We start from the raw sequence: 22,163 nt of genomic DNA, 5'->3' as shown, positions 1-22,163 counted from the left end.
GGTATTCTTGTTACCTGGACGGTATTTCAACACAAAATTAAATCCCATAAAAAACAGCGACCACCGGGCCTGATGGTGGTTTAGTCGCTGGGCGTGATGGAGATATTCTAAGTTCCTATGATCGGTGTACACCGTTATTTGATGCTGAGCCCCTTCCAGCCAGGGGCGCCATTCTTCAAAAGCAAGTTTTATAGCTAGTAGTTCCTTGTCTCTGATTGCTTAGTGGTGTTCAGCCAGAGTGAAGCATCGCGAGAAGGAGCAGGGATGTAATGTGTGATTGGTCGAGTACTGACTAAATATGGCCCCAACTCCGACATTGGAAGCATCCGCCTCGACGATGAAGGGATGCTGAGGGTCTGAATTGCGAAGGCATGGTTCTTGAAGGAAGGCCTCTTTGTGGTCCTGGAAGGCGGTGATAGCTTCAGGGGACCATTGAGAGGGATTGGCCCCTTTTTGTATCATAGCTGTAAGTGGGGCAGTCAAGGTTGAGTAATGTGGAATAAATGACCTATAGTAGTTCGTAAAGCCGAGGAATCTCCATAAGGCCTTGAGACCAGTAGGATGAGGCCAGTTTTGGATGCTCATAGTCTTCTGGGGGTCCATTTGAAAGCCTAGACTAGAGACTATATATCCGAGGAATGGAATGGTCTCTTTTTCAAAGCAGCATTTTTCCAATTTGGCGTATAGGTGATTCTCCCACAGTCGTTGAAGAACTCGGCTAACATCTTGGCGGTGGGTTTGGAGATCGTGAGAAAACACCAAGATGTTGTCTAGGTAGACTACAACACATTGGTACAGCATATCCCTAAAGACCTCATTCATCATGTTTTGAAACACTGCTGGGGCGTTACAAAGGCCAAATGGCATGACCAAGCACTCAAAATGTCCATCATGGGTATTGAATGCTGTTTTCCGTTTGTTACCTTGATGGATGTGAACTAAATTGTAAGCTCCCCTGAGGTCCAACTTAGTAAATAACCTTGCCCCTTGGAGTCTGTCAAAAGTTCCGAGATTATCTATTTATTTATTTATTTATTTATTTATTTATTTAACTCTTTTCTATACCGACCTTCATGGTCATAACCATATCAAATCGGTTTACACAGAATAAGGGGGTATAACTTTAAATTTAAACACATCATTTAACAACACGGAGCAAAGTTACAATCAACAAGGTGGAATAACTTGGAGGCTAAGATAGCCGGAAAATAGGATAGAGGGAGGCAATTAACAAAGAACAATTAAGATTAAGAATTAGGAGATTAAACGTATTAGATACTTAGTAGGAGGTTCCTAGTTGCATAACTAGCGAGGTATGGCTAAGGGCCATTTGAATGCTTTGGAGGATCACTGGAAGGCTTGACGGAATAGCCAAGTCTTGAGTTTTTTCCTAAATGTTAGATGGCAGGGCTCCAGTCTAAGGTCTGTGGGGATGTTATTCCAGATGGCCGGGCCTGCTGTCGAGAATGCCCGGTCTTTAGTCGTAGTATGATGTGTGGCATTGGTTGGGGGGGCTTGCAGAGTTCCTTTGTAAGCTTCTCTGATGGGTTTGGAGGAGGTGTGGAGTCTGAATGGGATTTCGAGGTCGAAATCTAGAGGCAGCGGATAGCAATCTTTGATGGTGATGTCATTTAGACCACGATAGTCTATACATAGTCGAAGGGAACCGTCTTTCTTGCCCACAAAAAAATAAAAAACCTGCGCTGGCAGGTAACTTAGAGGGCTGGATAAAGCTTTTTGCCAGGTTCTCCTGGATATATTCAGTCATGGCTTGGGTTTCAGAGACAGACAACGGATAAACCCGGCCCCGGGGAGGTTCTGAATTAGGTAACAGATTGATCACGCAGTTGTATGAGAAATGAGGGGGCAGAACATCCGCAGCCTTTTTCGAAAAGACATCCACAAATGAGGAGTATTGCGGAGGAAGATTCGGCAAGGATACCACAGTGGAAAAACAATGAATTGGCGTGACAGACTCCAAGCATTTGTGATAGCAATAGGGGCCCCAGCGAGAGAGTTGTAGATTGGCCCAACTGAATTGTGGGGAGTGCTGCTGAAGCCATGGCAGAGCAAGCACCACCAGGTGTATGGCTTTATCTAACACAAAAAAGGGGTTTTGACCTGAAGTTATCCAGTGCGGTGTTGAATGGGGTCGTGGAAAATGCGACTTTCCCCGGCAGAGGTTCTCCTTGTATGGAGGAGAGGAGGAGAGGGAATGGAGAACAGACAGTGGGTATTCGAAGGTGTTCTACCAGTTGCCTCAGAATAAAATTGCCCCCGGCCCCGGAGACCACAAGGGCCAGGGTATGAAATTCCTGGTTGTTTACCCAGATGGTGATGGGCAGAGTCACTGGAGGAGCGGGCGAGGTCAGACCTAGAAGAAGCCCTCCTGCAGGACCTTGGCCTGGAGGTTTTCCGGACCGACCGGACACGTTGGCATAGCAGGGGGTGTTGTCAAGCTTTGGAAAAAATCCGAATTGGACTGGATGTGGTTCTCCGGGCTGTTTTAACCTCTGCAGAATGCTCTCTCAGGCAATGGTCAATGCGTCCCGTGAGGTCAATTAAGGAGTTCAGAGACTCGGGTAATTCCCAGGCTGCGAGTTCATCCTTCATTCGCGGGCTAAGGCCCTCCAGGAAGATGGCCCGGAGGCACTTAAAGTCCCACTGGAAATCAGAGGCGAGGGTTTTGAACTCAACAACATAGTCAAACAAGGTTCCTGTACCCTGTTGGAGTTGTAACAGAGAAGATATGGCTAAGGCCCTTCGACCTGGATCGTCGAAGACTGACCGGAACAGGTTTAAGAACCCAGGCAGGTCGCGCAGGATGGGATCAGCCCTTTCCCATAGGGGTGACGCCCAAGCCAAGGCTTTCCCACCTAACAATGAGAGGATGTACATGGTCTTATTAACCACGTCTGGATAGTAGATAGGTTGAAGAACAAAATGCATATTGCACAAATTAAAAAAAAACCTACACATACGGGGATCTCCAGAAAACCGAGGAGGTGCAGGCAATGGCACTGTAGGGCGGTGCTCAGCAGTAAAGGGAAAGGGATTTAACTTGGCAGACCATAAGGTGGCATCCATGCGCGTGGTCAAGTTATCAAGAGCGGCTGATAGGGTTTCCAGGAATTTCTGCTGTTCCAGGATACGCTTTGCCAGGCCAGGGATGGCCTGAGAGACTGAGACCTCCGCCGGGTCCATGGACTTGGCAATCTGTTGCGACGCTGGATGAGAGTGTGGACCCCTTGCCAGAGGTGAGGCTGGCAAAACCTGAGAGGGCGAACCCCTGCAGGTGCCCACCATCGGAAGGCGAGGCCAGGCTGGTGCAGAGGGCTGCTGGAGCTTCGCCAATACCAACCTCGTTCCCCGCAGGTTGAGCCCTTGGGTTCAGGGTCGGCTGGTCTTAGGTGGGCCCCTGTGAAGAGAGTCCAAGATCAGAAGCCCAAGGATTGCCAATAGCCAGTCCGAAGTCAGAAGCCAGAGAAGTCACCGAAGCCAGTCCGAGGTCAGAAGCCAGAAGATTCACCAAAGCCAGTCTGAGGTAAGAAGCCAGAAGATCCGTCCAAAGGAGCAGGAGGATGGGAACAGTGACTGAGCCTATCCCGCAGACATTCCAAATGAAACATCTAAGAATCGCGAGATAGTCAAAGGGAATGTAAGAACAGGAGAATAATAACACAGGACCTTCATAGAGGTGATAGGTCCCCTAGCCTAGACCTACCACCTCTCCTAAGCAATAAACACTAAAGACAATATATTTATACCACATGTGAATTAAATTCCCAGATCTGTAGAGGGAGACAGACCACAAGGAATTAATCAGTAAATAAAAGGTGAAAACACCAAGAGAATAATACAAAATCAAAGGACATGTCATGTCTGCAGTAAACCCCACAAAAAAGCCCCAATATATATAGGCAGTGGGTGAAGGATGAAAAGCACCTTGTACTCCATATGCCAAACAAAGTAGCCAAAATCAGCCACTTTGGGTAATTCATAACCAAAATCCAAGCAGCACAATTAACCATGAGAATAAAGTCATGCAGCTAATAAAAACAGAGAACCAAAGGGCGGATATATAATTGGTCAACCAGAGTCAGAATCAAGCTCTTGGAAAACATTTTGAGCTTCTGCAGCTGAGGTGAAGAAAATATTCCTCCCCTTATGAAAGATTTTCAACTTTGCGGGAAAAAGCAGCGTGGACCTGATGTTTTTCTCCACCAATTGAGAGCATGCAGGGACAAATGCCTTCCTCCTCGAGGCCACTGCCACAGAATAATCTTGGAAAAGTAAAACTTTGTCTCCCTCAAAACGGAGATCTTTCTGGCAGTGGTAGGTTCTTAAGATTTCAAATTTATGCACAAAACTAAGGACCCTGAATATTACAGCTCTGGGTTTGCCATTACCATGGTCCCCAGAAAGCATGGGTTCTAAACGATGGGCATCATGGGTATCTGTGAGACTTAAGGCTTGAGTAAGCCAGGCTTCCAGTTGCGGCCTCCAAATCCCTGTCAGGCACAGCTTCAGGAATCCCAAAGAGTCGCAAATTATTCCTGCGTGACCTGTTTTCTAGGTCATCCACTTTAGACTATAGTGAATCACACTGAGATTTCAACTGTTGTATATTGTTTACCATGGAGGTAGTCTTGTCCTCTATATTGGAGATCTACTGTTCTGCAGATTTTAACTGCTGCTGAATTTCGGCCAGCTGGGTTCTTACCCCCAAGAGTTGTGTGAATATCCGGGCAAACTTTCCATCAAGGGCCGCAAGCACTGCAGCGACCACATCAGAGTCCAAGAGTCCGGGTTTTCAATGGTGGCAGAGGGATCGGGTGCATCGGCCATCTTAGAATCGCTACCCTTCACCATGTCTTTCTCTTTTTTTGCCACTTTGGACACCATCGTTGCCGGGTATTTGCGAGCCTCGCCATGCTCCGTACCTCCAAATGGAGGGGAATATAAGGTGGCGAAGGCTGTCAAAGCAGATAGGCAGGAAGCACTGCAAAATGAGGGAAAGGAGGAGAGAGCCCTCGGAGAAATCAGTTAGTGCGCCCGCTCTCTCTCACAGCATCACGTGACCCCTCAAGTAGCCTGAATGTAAAAAATGTTTTTATAATCATGATCAGCTAATATGTCAGCTAAAGGAGAAACAAAATCTTGCTGCTTGGGAGGCCACAGAGCAAGGCCAGAATGTCTGGAAGGGCCCAAAGCAAGGCAAGAGTTCAAGAGAGACCACAGAGTAAGGCAACAGGCCAAGACAGGCCACAAAGCAAGGCAGAAGGCCTGGAAAAGCCATAAGGCAAGACAGGAGGCCTGAGCAGGCTACAAGGCAGGATAACAAGGTAAAGCTAGCCAGGTCAGAGAGCTGAGGTGACTCAATGAAGAGGCACCAAGTTACTGGACAGACTAGGTTAAGTAAGGGGTGAGGCTTGGGTATTGTGTAATCAACGAGGAGAGAACTGGCAAGGTTCACTGAGGAACCCTGATGGACGGAAGACTGCGCAACAGGCTGAACCTTGGCATGGGGAGACTACACCGCAGATGAAATCAATCATGACATCAACTTTATCTAGGTAAGCTTTGAAAAATTATTTCTTTGTTTTTTTCTGCCTATGATGTTAGCAGACAAAAATACAACTATTTTCTTCTTAAATTCCTCTGTTAAAGTAGCCTCATTTAACTTTAATGATCTTATTATACATATAAAAATAAAAAATATATTCTCCACTAATTTTAAAATATATTTATTTCCCTGGCTCTACCAGTTCCATTTACCTTGCACAACCTTTTAAGACTCATGAGTAATAATACAAGCTTATAATCATCTCTCTGTAAGTGAATTGTTTTAATCTGAGAGGTCTGTTCTTATGCAAGATCTGCTCTGTTTACTCACTAGAAGGTTTATAGCCCTGTTTAGAGCCTCCTCAATTTTATCAGTATCTTTCCTGTAGTAATATGTTCCCAACATGCCAGATGGATCTTAAAGAGCTATTATCACCTTCTTTTAATTACTCAGAAAAATTATTATAGTTGGTTATTAAGAGATAATGATAATCAAATTGGATCATGAATATAGAAATAGACAGTATTTCATGGTAAGTTACAGAAATGATATTGATGAATATAGCAATATATAAAAGTACTGAGATATAAAAGGAGAACTACTAAATAATATTTAAAGATAATTACTACAAATGAACATTATTATTACTTGTTATTTTGAAAACATCATAATAATATCACTAAAGAAATTTACCTTCATGCACTAACATGACAAGGACCACTAAAAAATAATATAAATTATGTTTTCAAATTTACGCTGTTTAATGACAATTAATAACAGTATTTGCTTACAATAAAAAGGCCAATTTTCAAACTCCCCACTGAACTGCAAACTGATTTTAAAGGCAAACGTTGAAACTAGTGGGCTGGTGCTGCAAGGAATCTTCACCCCACCCACTTTGCAGCTGCAAAGTAAATGGGGCAAAGCAGGCATGGAAATTTCAGAATGATATCCCTGTGTACTTCACTAGCCCCACCATAACCCCATAGCTCCACCCCTTTTCTCCACAGGAAAAGTAAGCATGCTGTGGATATCATGCATACTTTTTCCCTCATGGTGATAGGGGCACATTTTTCAAAATCCAGAAATACTTTAAAAAAAATTACCCCCAGTAGTCTTAAAATATTCTGCTGTAGTTTTCCTTTGCTCTGATAGAAGAGAGGTATTAATTCATAGTTTGGTGAATATCAGTTGGGCCCAAGTAGTTGGGCCCACCAAGAAATCTTAGACACAGGCTCAATAATTTGTGGTAAAAGAAAGATGAAATGGATTTTTGGCACTTCTGAATATACAGATCCACAGATGATACAAGACCTGTGTGCCCCATTGGATCCCCGGTATGTGCTCCATGCTACGACTCAGTCTTATCAGCAATTAAACTTACCCTTTATAATGGTAAAAATGTTCAGGAAAGTGTGGGGAATCACTTGTAATCTACTAGGCCTGTCCCCATATGTTTCTCACCAATATACCATGAGGGGATCCTCATTAGCTTCCTTATCTGTACTTCCCTCACAACATCAGTTTACAGTAGCCACAAACTGGCCTCTTAGGAATCTCATAGACTCCACTTCAGGACATATCTACTCATTCGCTCAGTGCCAATCTCTCTTGGGTTTTCGCCCCCACCATTTTCTATTATATGGATACTTACGGTTGTCTGTCCAGGAAATCCTACAAGGCGCTGAGGAAAGAATAGATAATCCCAACTTCTCTGCCTTAATCACTTGTTTTCAGACCCGGAAGGGCTCACTGTCTTGTTTGTATGCTTTCTATAACTCTGTACAACCTATTCATATTTGCAAGAGGTTACTTCCTAAGTGGTCTCGGGATTGTCAGGAGGAGCTGGAAGAACATATGCTCAAAAACTTTTATTTGTCTATTAATATACTCACTAACAATGTTGGATTGCGAGAGTTGCAACAACGGATATTCCATCGCATCATATACTCACCAGCTCGTGCCCACAAAATGGGGGCTATAGACTCAGCCAATTGTCTCAAATGCTCAGAACCTTATGCCTCCCTTATTCACTGCCTTTGGGAGTGCCCTGTCATCAAAACTTTCTGGGATTTAATTCGTTGTTACTTATCCGAGTTATTGTACACAGACATTCAGTGGTCCTGTTCATTCTGTATTCTTAATAATGATGTTGGGGACACTAGTCTTAATGTAGACAACTTGGGGTTTATATCAAAAGCATGCTTGATTGCTAAAAAGTGTATCCTACTTAAATGGCTTGACGCTGATCCCCCAACTAAAGAGATGTGGTCAGCTCTTTTGACAGAACTATATCAAATGGAACTTGGGTCTATGTACAAGCATTTCAGCCCCCAGAAAAAACGTGTATTTCATGAGATTTGGGCCTGTTACTATGGGGCGCTATCAGAATCAGTACGTATTCTAGCCCCATTAGAGGATCTGTAACTGTAATTGAGTTGCATGGGATTCTATACGAAAGATTAACTGCACACCTGTTTGCATTATAACTTTAAGCATTCACCAGTCGTGCTGGGTGCAACGCCTGACCTTTATTTCTTTCTCTCAGAGGTTCTCTACAGGGGATGGGATGGGGGGGGGGGGGGTGAGGGATTACAAGAAGGAAAAAGAAAACCTTGGGATTGTCTACTGTTTATTGTATTTCAATGCCATTTGCACTGTATATTGTTTGACACCCCAATAAAAAGATTGAAAAAAAAAAAAAAAGAAAGATGAAAAGTAGGATGGAAGGCATTTACCTTGTAGAAGAGCAGAATAAAGTTGATGGCAAATGCAACAAACAAAGCAAGGAAACGCAGGTTGTAGAAGTTTCTGGCCAAGTAATGCTGAAATTACAAAAAATACAGTGAGATGAATGCCAGGCAAACAGCAGCAATCTGTACAACTCTTTTCTGGAGAATCCCTAACCGTGTGGCTTTTCTTGTGGGGAGGAATTTCCCAGTCCTGCAGTTCTCTTAGGAAGGGCTGGAGGGTATCAGGGGCCCCAGGTGATTGAGGCTAAGAGATACAGTAGAGTCACAGGGATTCTTTTTTAATAATTAATTTTTATTGAGTGAGACAGCAATACAACAAAAATGATGAACTATCATATATATAAACTCAGTCATGGAGACTGTAGGTCCACATAAGACAGTTACCTATCTGGGTTTAAAAAAAGGATTTGGACAAGTTACTGGAAGAGAAATCCATAAACTGCTAATAATTAAGATGACTTAGGGAATAGCCACTGCTTATTATCGGCATTACTAACATGGGATCTATTTAATATTTGGGTACTTGCCAAGTACTTTGTTCTTATGCGTGCGCATGTCCCAATTTTGGCATACATCATGCTTTAAAATTTCATTTTAAGAATGATTTGACTTGGGCAACACCATTTTTAGAATGGGATGATCCAATCTTGATTCAGATAAACTCATTTATGGCCACCCCCTCCCAGGCCCTTGACAATCCATACCACATTCAGCTGGCAGAAAGTAAGATCTTGGGGCTCCATCAGGCATGAAATAATGGCTTACACTCTGGAGTTTAATCACTTATCAAATAACCTGGGGCCTGTGAGCCCATTTCTGGTGGTGTTTAGCAGCCCATATCAAGGATGAACTGGCCTAGCAAGATCTCGCAGTTGACTTAGAGGCCTTGATCATGCTATGTGTGAAAAACAATAGACATCTGGGAGAGAGGAGTTGAGAGAAAGAAAGGGTGTCACTGATTTCAAGGAGTACCAAGGCACAACTGACAGGCCACTGACCCCCATGCTGGTTGATGGAATGATCCATCACCATTGTGAGGAATAAAAAATATAGTGCCTGCATGAGGGCCTGTGTCTTCATTTCCTCATCTCCAGAAGGGAAATGAAAATTCCTGCTCAGATAGAGAGAACAGGTTGGGAGATAACTATTCCTCTGAACAATTTGGCCCTGGAGGGAATTACTCCCATGTTACTACCCTACCCAGTACAGTTCTCCTGGGGAGACAGTATACTCGTAAAAAAACATTACTGGCTAAAAATGAATTACTTCCCTCTAGGAATATCTCATGAAAACAAAAGGGTATGTATATAATCCATTTCAAACAGGCTTGTAGAAGCTTTGGTTAGGTGAATTTGAAGTGGTTTATGATGCTGCGATACTTCTTGTTTGTTTAGAGCTGTTTAATTAAGTAGCGGTTTTTCTGCTTAGTTTCGGTGGTTCAAGGTTCACTGTTTGACAAAAGTAAACAGCGAGCGACGTTATTGGTGGTGAATATTGGTTTAGAAGTGCTTCTGAAGGTTTTTTCCTTTGTGATAAATGGTGGTTTAGATTTTTCAGAGAATCTTAATACAGCACCGATCTGCCACCTTCTGTGGTTCAATTATTGAAGGTAGATTTGAACTTTTTTTGAAATTAACAGTGGATCTTGGTGCCAATTTGCAGCATTAGTGTAGGAGTGTAATCAAAGGATTCTTACCGACTGCTTTTGGGCTTAGCATTTTTTGATTTTTTGGTATTTTTAATTTGGAGCCGTTCCCCTGAAGCAGACTCATTGTTTGAGCCGAAACTTGGGCCCCAGTCAGGATTTTGCTCTCAATGGAGATCTGTGCTGAGGATGAAAACTTGGGGATTACCTCCTATATAAAGATTTATGGTCTGGATCGAAGATCTGGTTGCTTTTTCAAGAAGTATTTTTGCATTAAGAAGTTGGATTGGAGTCTTGGTTGTCCTTTTGAGAAGGATTTATGTACTTGGGAAAGTTTAGTGATTAATGTAAATTTTATTTTTTCATTTCTGTATGAATGTATAGTATGATTGGCTGTGTGTGATATATGGTAGAATATTCTCCATTTTTATGTTTTATTTTGTATGTTTATATTTGTGTGATATTTTCTATATTTTGTTATGTGAATACTGCATTTATTAAGAATTTATTTTTTCTCTTTTGATTGTTAATATAAATTTAATATGTTGGAATAAAATCATTATATAATTTTTTTTAATATAAGTATTTAGTTTTATTTGAAATTGATTATATACTTACCCTTTTGTATTCATGAGACAGTGTACCCCCCCCCCTTTAGCCTTGATTGATTCTGGAGCCTCCATTTGTTTCCCGAATCTCATGTTCACTCAGCAATATTTGGTCTCCATATATCAAAAGTGATCAAGATCCTCGAAGAAACCTTCAATGGTTCCCCATCTTCTTCAGAGCCAGAACCTACCAAGACTGACTTTCTTATTTTTAACCACAATACAGAATCACCAGTTCATTTGATTTGAAGTCATTAGAGCATCAAAATTCCCAGTCATCTTAGGCCTACCATGGCTGGAGCGACATGAACTGAATATCAATAATAGGAAGACCCAGCATGTGATATTACCATTAACATACTGCCAGCAGAACTGCATGCTTAACAAAGAGGTGCATGAGACAGAGCCTGAAAATGGGAATTTAGGCAATCAGTGTTGTCTGGCACTCAAGTACAGGACCAGACAGCTGCCAGAACAATAGATTCCAATCTGCTTATCCCTGGGATAAGGATACTACCCTTAACAGAAACATGGGGGTACCCTGCACGGAGTGGCAGTTGCTACCATAGGAAATTTGCTGCGCAGACTAGATGGATCATTTTGTCTTTTTCTGCCATCAATACTATGTTACCTAATCTCTCCTGAAATAATACATATGATCCCAGTAAGGTCAATGTGGTTGACATGGCCTGTCCTGAAAAAATATCAAGGAAATAGAACACTTCAGGAATTCACAGATTTTTACTGGTATTTTATCCAGGGTTTCTCTAAAATGTCCAACCCACTGAAAGATCTCCACAAAAAGAAGGTACTCTTTAAATGGACTCCTGAGCAGCAGCTAGTTTTTGATCATTTCAAAAATGCCTTCACAACGGCCCCAGTACTTTGTATACCCAGATGCTCAGTAATCATTCATTGTGCTTATTAATGCATCTGAGAAAGTCATCAAGGCCATATTATCTCAAAAGAGGGGTCCTTAAAACCTTCTCCACCCATACTCCTTCTACTCATATAAGCATACTGTCATGGAGAACATAAGAACATATGGTTTGTCATACTGAATCAGATCAATGGTCCATCAAGCACAGTATCTTGTTTCCAACAGTGGCCAATTCAGGTCACAAGTACCTGGCAGAATGCCAAAATGTAGATAGATTTCATGCCGTTTATACCAGTGACTTTTTTCTGAAAGAAGCTTTTCAAACCTTTTTTAAACCCAGCCTCACTAACAGTTTTTACCACATTCTCTGGCAATGAGTTCCGGAGCTTAATTATAGGAGTAAAATATATATTTTCTTGCTTTTTTAAAATGTATTCTATAGTAACTTCATTGCATGTCCTCTCAATCTTTGTACTTTCTGAAAGAATAAATAACTGATTTGCGTTTACCCATTCTACTCTACTTGTTAGTTTATAGACCTCTATCATATCTCCCCTCAACTATTTCTTCTTCCAGCTGAAGGGCCCACACCTCTTTAATCTTTCCACATGGATGAATCATTCCATCCTCTTTATCATTTTGGTCACCCATCTTTGTACCTTTTCTAATTCTGATATATCTTTTTTGAGACAGAGATCTACAAAATGATGAAAGGACTTGAACTGGTAAACGTGAATCAGTTATTTACTCTTTCAGATAATACAAGAATCATGGGGCATGCCATGAAATTAGCAAGTAGCACATTTAAAACAAATCAGAGAAAATTATTTTTTACTTAACACACAAACAAGCTCTGGAATTATTGCCAGAGGATGTGGTTAAGGCAGTTAGTGTAGCTGGGTTTAAAAAGGAATAGCCACTGCTTGCTGCCAGCATAAGTAGCTTGGGATCTATTTAATGTTTGGTTACTTGCAAAGTACTTGTGATTTGGATTGGCCACTGTTGCAACAGGATACTGGGCTCGAGGGACCCTTAGTCTGACCCAGTATGGCATATCTTATGTTATGTTCTTTTGAGATGTGGTGACTATAATTGCACACAATACTCATGGTGTGGTCGCACCATAGACTGATACAGAGACATTATGATATTCCATGTTTTATTCTCCATTTCTTTCCTAATAATTTCTAGCATTCTATTTGCTTTCTTGGCTGCTGCTGCATATTAAGCAGAGAATTTCAAAATATTATTCACAATGATACCCAGATTCTTTTCCTGGCTGGTAACTACTAATGTGGAACTTTCATTTTGTAGCTATAATTTGGATTGTTCATCCCTACATGCATCACTTTGCACTTGTCCACATTAAATGTCATCTGCCACTTGCGTGTCCAGACTCCCTGTCTCACAAGGTCATCTTGCAATTTCTCTGAATGCTCTTGTGATTTAACAACTTTGAATAATTTTGTATCGTCTGCGATTTGATCACCTCACTCATTGTTCCTATTTCCAGGTCATTTAAAAATAAAAAGCAGTGATCTTAGTACAGATTCCTAGGGCACTCCACTATTCACATTTCTCGACTGAGATGACTATTAGAAGCCCTAGCCTGACACACTTTTTCTGGTCCAACAGTCTTGGTACAGTTTGCTCTGGGAAACTGCTGTTCCTCTGGCCTGGTTAATGCTTCATGTTTCCTGTTCTGCATAATTACTGCTTCCTGTCTGGTTCCTGCTCTACATCCGATTCCTGCTTTCTCCTCTGTGTCTGATTCCTGCTACTTGCCTAGTTCTTGCTTCATGCTAGGGATGTGAATAGTTTTTTGACGATTTAAAATATCGTCCGATATATTTTAAATCGTCAAAAATCGTTAAAGGCGATATATAATAGGAATGCCCCCAATTTATCGTCAAAAATCGTAAATCAGGGGAAGGGGAAGGGCGGGAAAACCGGCACACTAAAATAACCCTAAAACCCACCCCGACCCTTTAAAATAAATCCCCCACCCTCCCGAACCCCCCCAAAATGTCTTAAATTACCTGGGGTCCAGTGGGGGGGGGGGGTCCCGGTGTGATGTTCCACTCTCGGGCCACGGGTGCGTTGATAGAAATGGCGCCGGCGCTACCTTGCCCTGTCATATGACAGGGCAAAGGTAGCGCCGGCGCCATTTTGGTTCCTGTCCCCCGACGTCATGAGCGTAGGAGATCGCTCCCGGACCCCTACTGGACCCCCAGGGACTTTTGGCCAGCTTGGAGGGGGCCTCCTGACCCCACAAGACTTGCCAAAGTCCAGCGGGGGTCTGGAACGACCTCCTGCACTCGAATCGTGTTGCCGTAATGCAAAATGGCGCCGGCCATACGGCCATACTGCCGGCGCCATTTTGCAGTACGGCAATATGGCCATACGGCCGGCGCCATTTTGCAATGCAAAATGCAATGCAAAATGGCGCCGGACGTATGGCCATATTGCCGTACTGCAAAATGGCGCTGGCATTATGGCCAGTATGGCCGGCGCCATTTTGCATTACGGCAATATGGCCATATACGGCTGGCGCCATTTTGCAATGCAAAATGCAATGCAAAATGGCGCCGACCGTATGGCCATATTGCCGTACTGCAAAATGGCGCCGGCCGTATGGCCGTATGGCCGGCGCCGTTTTGCATTACGGCAACACGATTCGAGTGCAGGAGGTCATTCCAGACCCCCGCTGGACTTTTGGCAAGTCTTGTGGGGGTCAGGAGGCCCCCCAAGCTGGCCAAAAGTCCCTGGGGGTCCAGCGGGGGTCCGGGAGCGATCTCCTACGCTCGTGACAATCGGGGGACAGGAACCAAAATGCTGCCGGCGCTACCTTTGCCCTGTCAGATGACAGGGCAAAGGTAGCGCCGGCGCCATTTCTATCAACGCACCCGTGGCCCGAGAGTAGAACATCACACCGGGACCCCCCCACTGGACCCCAGGTAATTTAAGACATTTTGGGGGGGGTTCGGGAGGGTGGGGGATTTATTTTAAAGGGTCGGGGTGGGTTTTAGGGTTGTTTTAGTGTGCCCGAGAGTGGAAGATCACACTGGGACCCCCCCACTAGACCCCAGGTAATTTAAGACATTTTGGGAGGTTCGGGAGGGTGGGGGATTTATTTTAAAGGGTTGGGGTGGGTTTTAGGGTTGTTTTAGTGTGCCGGTTTTTCCGCCCTCCCCCGATTTACACGATATTTAAAAAAACAAACTGCGACGATCCGATTCCCTCCCCCCCCAGCCGAAATCGATCGTTAAGACGATCGATCACACGATTCACATCTCTACTTCATGCTGCTTCTACTTCCTGCCTGGTAAATCCTGATGGCCTCCTGCACCCAAGGGATCAACCTGCAGAGAAGGCAGCTGCAACAGGCCAAAGATTGCCTTCTCTAGCTTCCATAATGCCTAGCCTCATTGAGGTATGCTTCATGTCCAGGCACAGTATTTCATCCTGGCTTTGCCACAGTGAGTCATGGCAGGGTGGGAGGAAATACCTGGCAACAAAGCTAGTTCTGATGGAAGAATCCTCAGCTGTGCAACTCTACTTCAACACTGAGAATGACTTCCTTTAAAGCTCTCCTGGGAAGAAAGAAATCCATGACTCTGGGTAGCAAGGAAGTATCAGTTCAGTGGCTCTCCTGGAAAGGAGGGTGTCCCTGGATTTGGTAGTTATCTTTTTCTTAGAGAATACAAAACTAGAAGGCCGAAAGTCAGGGGATGAGAATAAATAGGAAGGTAGAAAAGGAAAGCAAAGAGGACATGAAAAGAAAAAAGGGAGGATGGAGGAAAGGAGAAAAAAGGAGGAGAAGTGGATTAGAGATCCTAGTATGGTGAAAAAAGAGAGGTAGATCAGAAATTAGGGAAAGTGAGAAGGTTTAAACTCTTTTATGTGGATGTAATAGTTCACGTATTAGCCTACAGCATTGTTCTTGTGTCTTAGTGCAGTATGGACAGGGTCTCAGTGAAGTGGAGGAGAGGCAGAGATAGTCACTTACTAGCATTTTGGTTTGGTAAATTTCCAGACCATCCAAGAAGTTAGCCATGAAAGCCTCCTTTTCTTCTATCTTCTGACCCCGTCGTCGAGCCCTTTTTTTTTGCTTCTTCCTCTTCCAAGATCTCCCCTGTCTCCTCTTCCTTTATTTTATCCTTTTTCTCACCAGCTTCAAGGCTGAAAAACAATAAGAAAATAGAGAGAAAAAATAATGAAGGTATTTTGTAACATCACACACAAAGAGGCCCATATTCAAACACATTTTGGATAGCAAAGTTAACTGATAAACTTATCCGGCTAACTTTAGAGGTATATTCAATAGTTCAGCTACACTTGTTGTGGCCCCAGTCGCGAGTGCCGCGACCGGGACCTTACCTTCTGTGTCAGGCCCCGGTTTGGGGGGCGCCGCGGTGGGCACCGGGTTCCGGTCTCGATTCCGGGCAGCTGCCGCATGGCGCTGGCGGGCCAGCAGGATACATCTTCGGCGGCGTCTCCATGAGGGAGACGCCGTCGCCTCACTGATAGCCCCTCCTCCCTGGGTGTGCGCGCGCGCGAAAGGCCAGGAGTTAAAGGGCCTTTCCTGCCTTGGGCGCCCTGCCTCCCTTTCTGATGTCAGACGCCCCGCCTCCCTTTCTGAAGTCAGACGCCAGCAACTAATTAAGGCTGGTGTCTGCCTCAGCTTACTGCCTTGCAACAAGTTTGTTTATCATTACAGTGTGCCTCTGGAGTTCCTGCTTGTAATTGTTCCAGTTGCCCGCTTCAGTTCCAGCCTTGATCCTGGTTCCTGTTCCAGTTGCCTGCTTCAGTTCCAGCCTTGATCCCAGTTCCTGTTACAGTTGGCTGCTTCAGTTCCAGTCCTGGTTCGTGTCCGCCTTCGGTGCCAGCCTTGGTCCTGTTCCAGACTTGCCTGCCTTGACCTCGGATCTTCTCATCGGATTCTCCTATTGCCTAAGTCCCAGCGGCCCGGCTCCTACGGGCTCCTCCCAGGGCTTCCAGGTTGAAGATCCTTCTCTTCAATCCGTCCAGTATCTGCCTCTCGGCCTGTTCCACTAGTCCGGAGACTATTTCCATCTTCTCCGTCAGGCTAGCCTAAGAGTCCACTAAACCGCTTTAACAGTTTGCAAGGCCATGGACTCGGCGGATTTGTCATGTCTCCAGGCAATCCCCGGAATTGCCCAGCGTGTGCAGCAACAGCAGCATTGCATGGATATTCTTGCAGCGACTGTAGAGCGACTTGCTAATCGTCTGGACGCCATGCCAGATCCAGTGCCTGCTCTGCCACCGGCTTCAACGGTAAACATTGGTTCAATTGCTCAGCTACCGGCGCCGTCACATTACGCTGGAAAGGCTAAGACTTGCCGAGGTTTTCTGAACCAATGTTTTATACGATTCACGCTACTTCTTCAACAATTTCCTACTGATGCCGTAAAGGTGGCATATATTCTGTTGTTGCTTGATGGGAAGGCTCTAATTTGGGCGTCTCCACTCTGGGAGCGGAATGATCCCTTGCTCAGTAATTTGTTGCAGTTCATCTCCAATTTCAAGTTAGCCTTTGATGACCCGGCTCGCTTAACCACCGCCACCTCGGAACTACTGCAATTACGCCAGGGTTCCCGCTCTTTAGCAGATTATGCCATGGATTTCCGCACGCTTGCTCTTGAAGTTGGGTGGCGTGATGACAGCCTCCGGGCTGTATTTATGGAGGGCCTATCCGGGCGTATCAAGGACGAGTTGGCCACCCGCGATCTTCCAGAGGATCTCAACGGCCTCATAGATTTGGCTGGTCGTATTGATCGTCGCCTCCAACAAAGGGCAAGAGAACTAAGACCCACTCGACGTACCCCGTCTCTAGCTCCTGTATTCTCCAAACCACTATCTTTGGTCCCCTCTCCAGGAGCAACACGTCCTGATTCTGCTTCTGAGGAACCCATGCAGTTAGGGTGTACTCCACTTACCGCAGAGGAGAGACAGCGACGCCGTACTCTAGGCTTGTGCCTCTACTGCGGTCAAAAAGGCCATTTCCTCGCTCACTGTAAAGAGCGTTTGGAAAACGCCAGAACCTAGGAGGTCGTGAGGAGCTCCTCCTAGGCTGTGCTGGTACCACTCCTCAATGTACTGTACCGATCACACTCGAATACCCAGGGGGATCGTTGGAGACCCTCGCCTTTCTGGATTCAGGAGCAGGGGGAAACTTCATCCTGGAGGATTTGGTACACCAGTTACAGATCCCCGCTTGGCCTCGGGAGGTGCCGCTGTGGATTACCTCCATCCAGGGAACACTTCTTCCAGGGAGAATCTCTGCTTCCACGATACCCTTGACTTTACGCACCGGGGCGATCCACTCAGAGGAGATTGCCCTCCTTGTTCTGGAGAAGGCCATCCACCCCGTGGTGTTAGGCCTACCATGGTTACAGAAGCACTCTCCGATTATCCAATGGGACACATTACAGATCGTGAAATGGAGCCCCTTCTGCTTCACTAACTGCCTGAAGGTTCCAAGAGTGTCCGTTCTCCCTCTCTTGCACACCACCATCGCTCTACCTGCACCATATGCCGACTTCTCTGACGTATTTTCCAAGATGAAGGCGGAGATCCTGCCTCAACATCGGCCGTTTGATTGTGCCATTGAGCTTTTACCAGGAGCGACACCTCCTCGGGAAAGAGTATACCCCTTATCACTACCAGAGACTCGGGCAATGTCCTAATACATCTCGGAGAACCTGGCAAAAGGAGTTATCCGACCTTCAAAATCTCCAGCGGGGCGGGCTTCTTTTTTGTAGGTAAAAAGGACGGGTTGCTAAGACCATGCATTGACTATCGGGGTCTCAATGCCATCACCAAGTGGGATTGTAAGAACATAAGAAATTGCCATGCTGGGTCAGACCAAGGGTCCATCAAGTCCAGGATCCTGTTTCCAACAGAGGCCAAACCAGGCCACAAGAACCTGGCAATTACCCAAACACCAAGAAGATCCCATGCTACTGATGCAATTAATAGCAGTGGCTATTCCCTAAGTAAACTTGATTAATAGTTAATGGACTTCTTTTCCAAGAACTTATCCAAACCTTTTTTGAACCCAGCTACACTAACTGCACTAACCACATCCTCTGGCAACAAATTCCAGAGCTTTATTGTGCGTTGAGTGAAAAAGAATTTTCTCCGATTAGTCTTAAATGTGCTACTTGCTAACTTCATGGAATGCCCCCTAGTCCTTCTATTATTCGAAAGTGTAAATAACCGAGTCACATCTACTCGTTCAAGACCTCTCATGATCTTAAAGACCTCTATTATATCCCCCCTCAGCCGTCTCTTCTCCAAGCTGAAAAGCCCTAACCTCGTCAGCCTTTCCTCATAGGGGAGCTGTTCCATCCCCTTTATCATTTTGGTTGCCCTTCTCTGTACCTTCTCCATTTCAACTATATCTTTTTTGAGATACGGCGACCAGAATTGTACACAGTATTCAAGGTGTATTCAAGGTGTATTCAAGGCATTATGACATTTTCCGTTTTATTAACCATTCCCTTCCTAATAATTCCTAACATTCTATTTGCTTTTTTGACTGCTGCAGCACACTGAGCCGACGATTTCAATGTGTTATCTACTATGACGCCTAGATCTCTTTCTTGGGTGGTAGCTCCTAATATGGAACCTAACATCGTGTAACTACAGCAAGGGTTATTTTTCCCTATATGCAACACCTTGCACTTGTCCACATTAAATTTCATCTGCCATTTGGATGCCCAATCTTCCAGTCTTGCAAGGTCCTCCTGTAATGTATCACAGTCTGCTTGTGATTTAACTACTCTGAATAATTTTGTATCATCCGCAAATTTGATAATGTCACTCGTCGTATTCCTTTCCAGATCATTTATATATATATATATTGAAAAGCACCGGTCCAAGAACAGATCCCTGAGGCACTCCACTGTTTACCCTTTTCCACTGAGAAAATTGACCATTTAGTCTTACTCTCTGTTTCCTGTCTTTTAACCAGTTTTTATTCCACGAAAGGACATCGCCTCCTATCCCATGACTTTTTAGTTTTCGTAGAAGCCTCTCATGAGGGACTTTGTCAAACGCCTTCTGAAAATCCAAATACACTACATCTACCAGTTCACCTTTATCCACATGTTTATTAACCCCTTCAAAAAAATGAAGCAGGTTTGTTAGGCAAGACTTCCCTTGAGTAAATCCGTGTTGACTGTGTTCCATTAAATCATGTCTTTCTATATGCTCTACAATTTTGATCTTGAGGATAGTTTCCACTATTTTTCCTGGCACTGAAGTTAGGCTCACTGGTCTATAGTTACCTGGATCGCCCCTGGAGCCTTTTTTAAATATTGGGGTTACATTGGCCACCCTACAGTCTTCAGGTACAATGGATGATTTTAATGATAGGTTACACTCCCACAGATTCCTGAACTCCTGGATAGATTACAGGGAGCTAGGATCTTCACAAAGTTGGACTTGTGGGGCGCATATAACCTTGTCCGTATTCGACCAGGGGACGAGTGGAAGACTGCCTTTAACACCAGGGATGGGCACTATGAGTACCTCGTCATGTCTTTCGGACTATGTAATGCCCCGGCAGTATTTCAACATCTCATGAACGAGGTACTTCGTGATTTACTGAATACGTCTGTCATCGTGTACCTGGATGATGTATTAATCTGCTCACGGGACTTGTCTTCTCATCGCCTACATGTCCGTCAGGTATTACAGTTACTCAGAGACAACGGATTATACGCCAAGTTGGAGAAATGCTGCTTTGAGAAAGATTCTCTTCCCTTTCTGGGATACATAGTCTCGGATTCAAGATGGATCCCGAAAAGGTAGCCGCCATGAGAGACTGGTCCCGGCCGAGGGGGCTAAAGGCGGTGCAGCGTTTCCTCGGCTTCGCAAATTTCTATAGGCATTTCATTCCACACTATTCTCGTATCGTGGCTCCTCTCACCGCCCTAACTCGGAGAGGAGCTGATGCGGTGGATTGGCCTGATTCCGTCTGTCAGGCGTTCGAAATCCTCAAAGAGGCTTTTCTACAGGATACGTTTCTTCATCACCCTGATCCGCTTCGTCCATTTGTCGTAGAGGTGGACGCATTGAACATCGCGGTGGGAGCTGTGCTTAGTCAATGCACTGACTCCGGTCAGCTCATGCCATGCTCATACTTTTCCAGGAAATTCTCTGTTGCCTAGAATAATTATAGTATCGGGGATAAGGAGTTACTAGCTATCAAGCTCGCAGCTTCTGTATCGCACAGGTGGGACAGGAGTCTACGAAAGCGCGGATATCTTTCCACTAGTGATTATAGCTGGCTATCTTAAATTTAACCAGCTAACTTTAGGACAGCAATTTGGCCTGATCAGACTTAGCTGGTAAAATCATCTGAATATCAGAGTTAGCTGGTTAACTTACCCAGCTAACTCAACTCCTCCCAGTTATGCCCCTGGAATGCCCCTAACTTATCCAGCTAAATTCTAGCTCCTAACCTATTAGCCGGCTAGAATTTAGCTGGATGTGTTCCCAAAATATTCATTTAGCTGGCTAACCTCTGAGTTAAGAAATTGAACAAACTGTTCGATCACTGTACTATCCTAAGGGTATATTCTTCTGTCTAGAATCAGAGTATGTTCACTGCTATATACGTTTTTTTGTTGAACTTTTAATAACCTACACGCAAGAGGAACCACTATTTTTTAGTGCTCAAAACATTTTTTTAAAGGAGTTGGTTGGGGTTTCATACAATCTTGTAGGCACTCCTGCTACATACAAGCATATTATAATCATTAACCTGCCAACCTCCTCCTGGGGAGGACTTTTAAGTAGGCTTTGACGAGTAACAGATGGATCTAGAGACCAATTTTATGTCAAAAGAGTTTCAGATGTAGTGGTGGGGACACATTTCAGAACAGCTTGGAAACATTTTTGAACTTCCCCAAGATTACTCTTGGTTTATACATCATAACTATAATATTGTTGGATGTCACAAACATATTGACAGAAAAATTTTTTTTAACAAAGTATTTCACTAGAAAGTTCGTAGCACACACATAAAAAAAGTTTAAAAACAGGAGGAGGTTGGCAGGTTAATGATATCAAATTTGTAAAACACGAATCAAATTTGTAAAACACAATTCACATTATTTCGTTATCCCTCGCTGTTCTAAATTCTTCACTGGAAGCGTATCATTCTCCTAAAACTTCATCATGTACGGCAATACGTTGAGCGTCGGCATTTTTTGAGAATCGCTATTCACATAATGTGAATTATGTTTTACAAATTTGATTCGAGACATTATTGGAAGATATTTAGTGAATATATGAGACGAGTTGGTGATATAAGACATTACAGAGAGAAGTGTTGGACATCGATGTAAGAAACGTTTGAAGGTTCGGGACAACGGGGGATTGTTTTTCTCATTGAGAGTGAAAGCACATATCAGAGGGTATTACAAAAGACAACCCCTGAAGAAGCCTGATTGGCGAAACGAGGTTCCTTGTTGGGGAGGTGGATTTACAAAGTATTAAGAAGTGAAAGATGAATTTTGAAAATATCGAGTATGTGAAGATCGTGGATCTGAGTTGAGAGCCTCTAGAATACTCGTGTTCTGAATTAAGGAACAATATATGTTGAAAAGTTGGGATATGGTGCAATAAAAATGTTGGGATGGGTTTTTAATTATAATAATAGGATGAATGTGGATGG

General features: G+C 44.1%; 1 protein-coding gene across 1 annotated transcript in view; it reads right to left on the bottom strand.

Annotated features, from left to right (window-relative positions):
- RYR3 (ryanodine receptor 3) overlaps positions 1–22,163 on the bottom strand; it is a 1,291,138-nt gene that overhangs the window by 157,686 nt on the left and 1,111,289 nt on the right. The window contains 3 exon segments of the mRNA XM_029600192.1: positions 8,305–8,391; positions 15,462–15,551; positions 15,553–15,634. Of these exon segments, the coding sequence (XP_029456052.1) occupies positions 8,305–8,391; positions 15,462–15,551; positions 15,553–15,634 (259 nt within the window).

This window comes from Rhinatrema bivittatum, chromosome 4, assembly GCF_901001135.1.
Source record: "Rhinatrema bivittatum chromosome 4, aRhiBiv1.1, whole genome shotgun sequence".
NCBI lineage: Eukaryota > Metazoa > Chordata > Amphibia > Gymnophiona > Rhinatrematidae > Rhinatrema > Rhinatrema bivittatum.
This window is presented reverse-complemented; position numbering and strand designations above follow the sequence as displayed.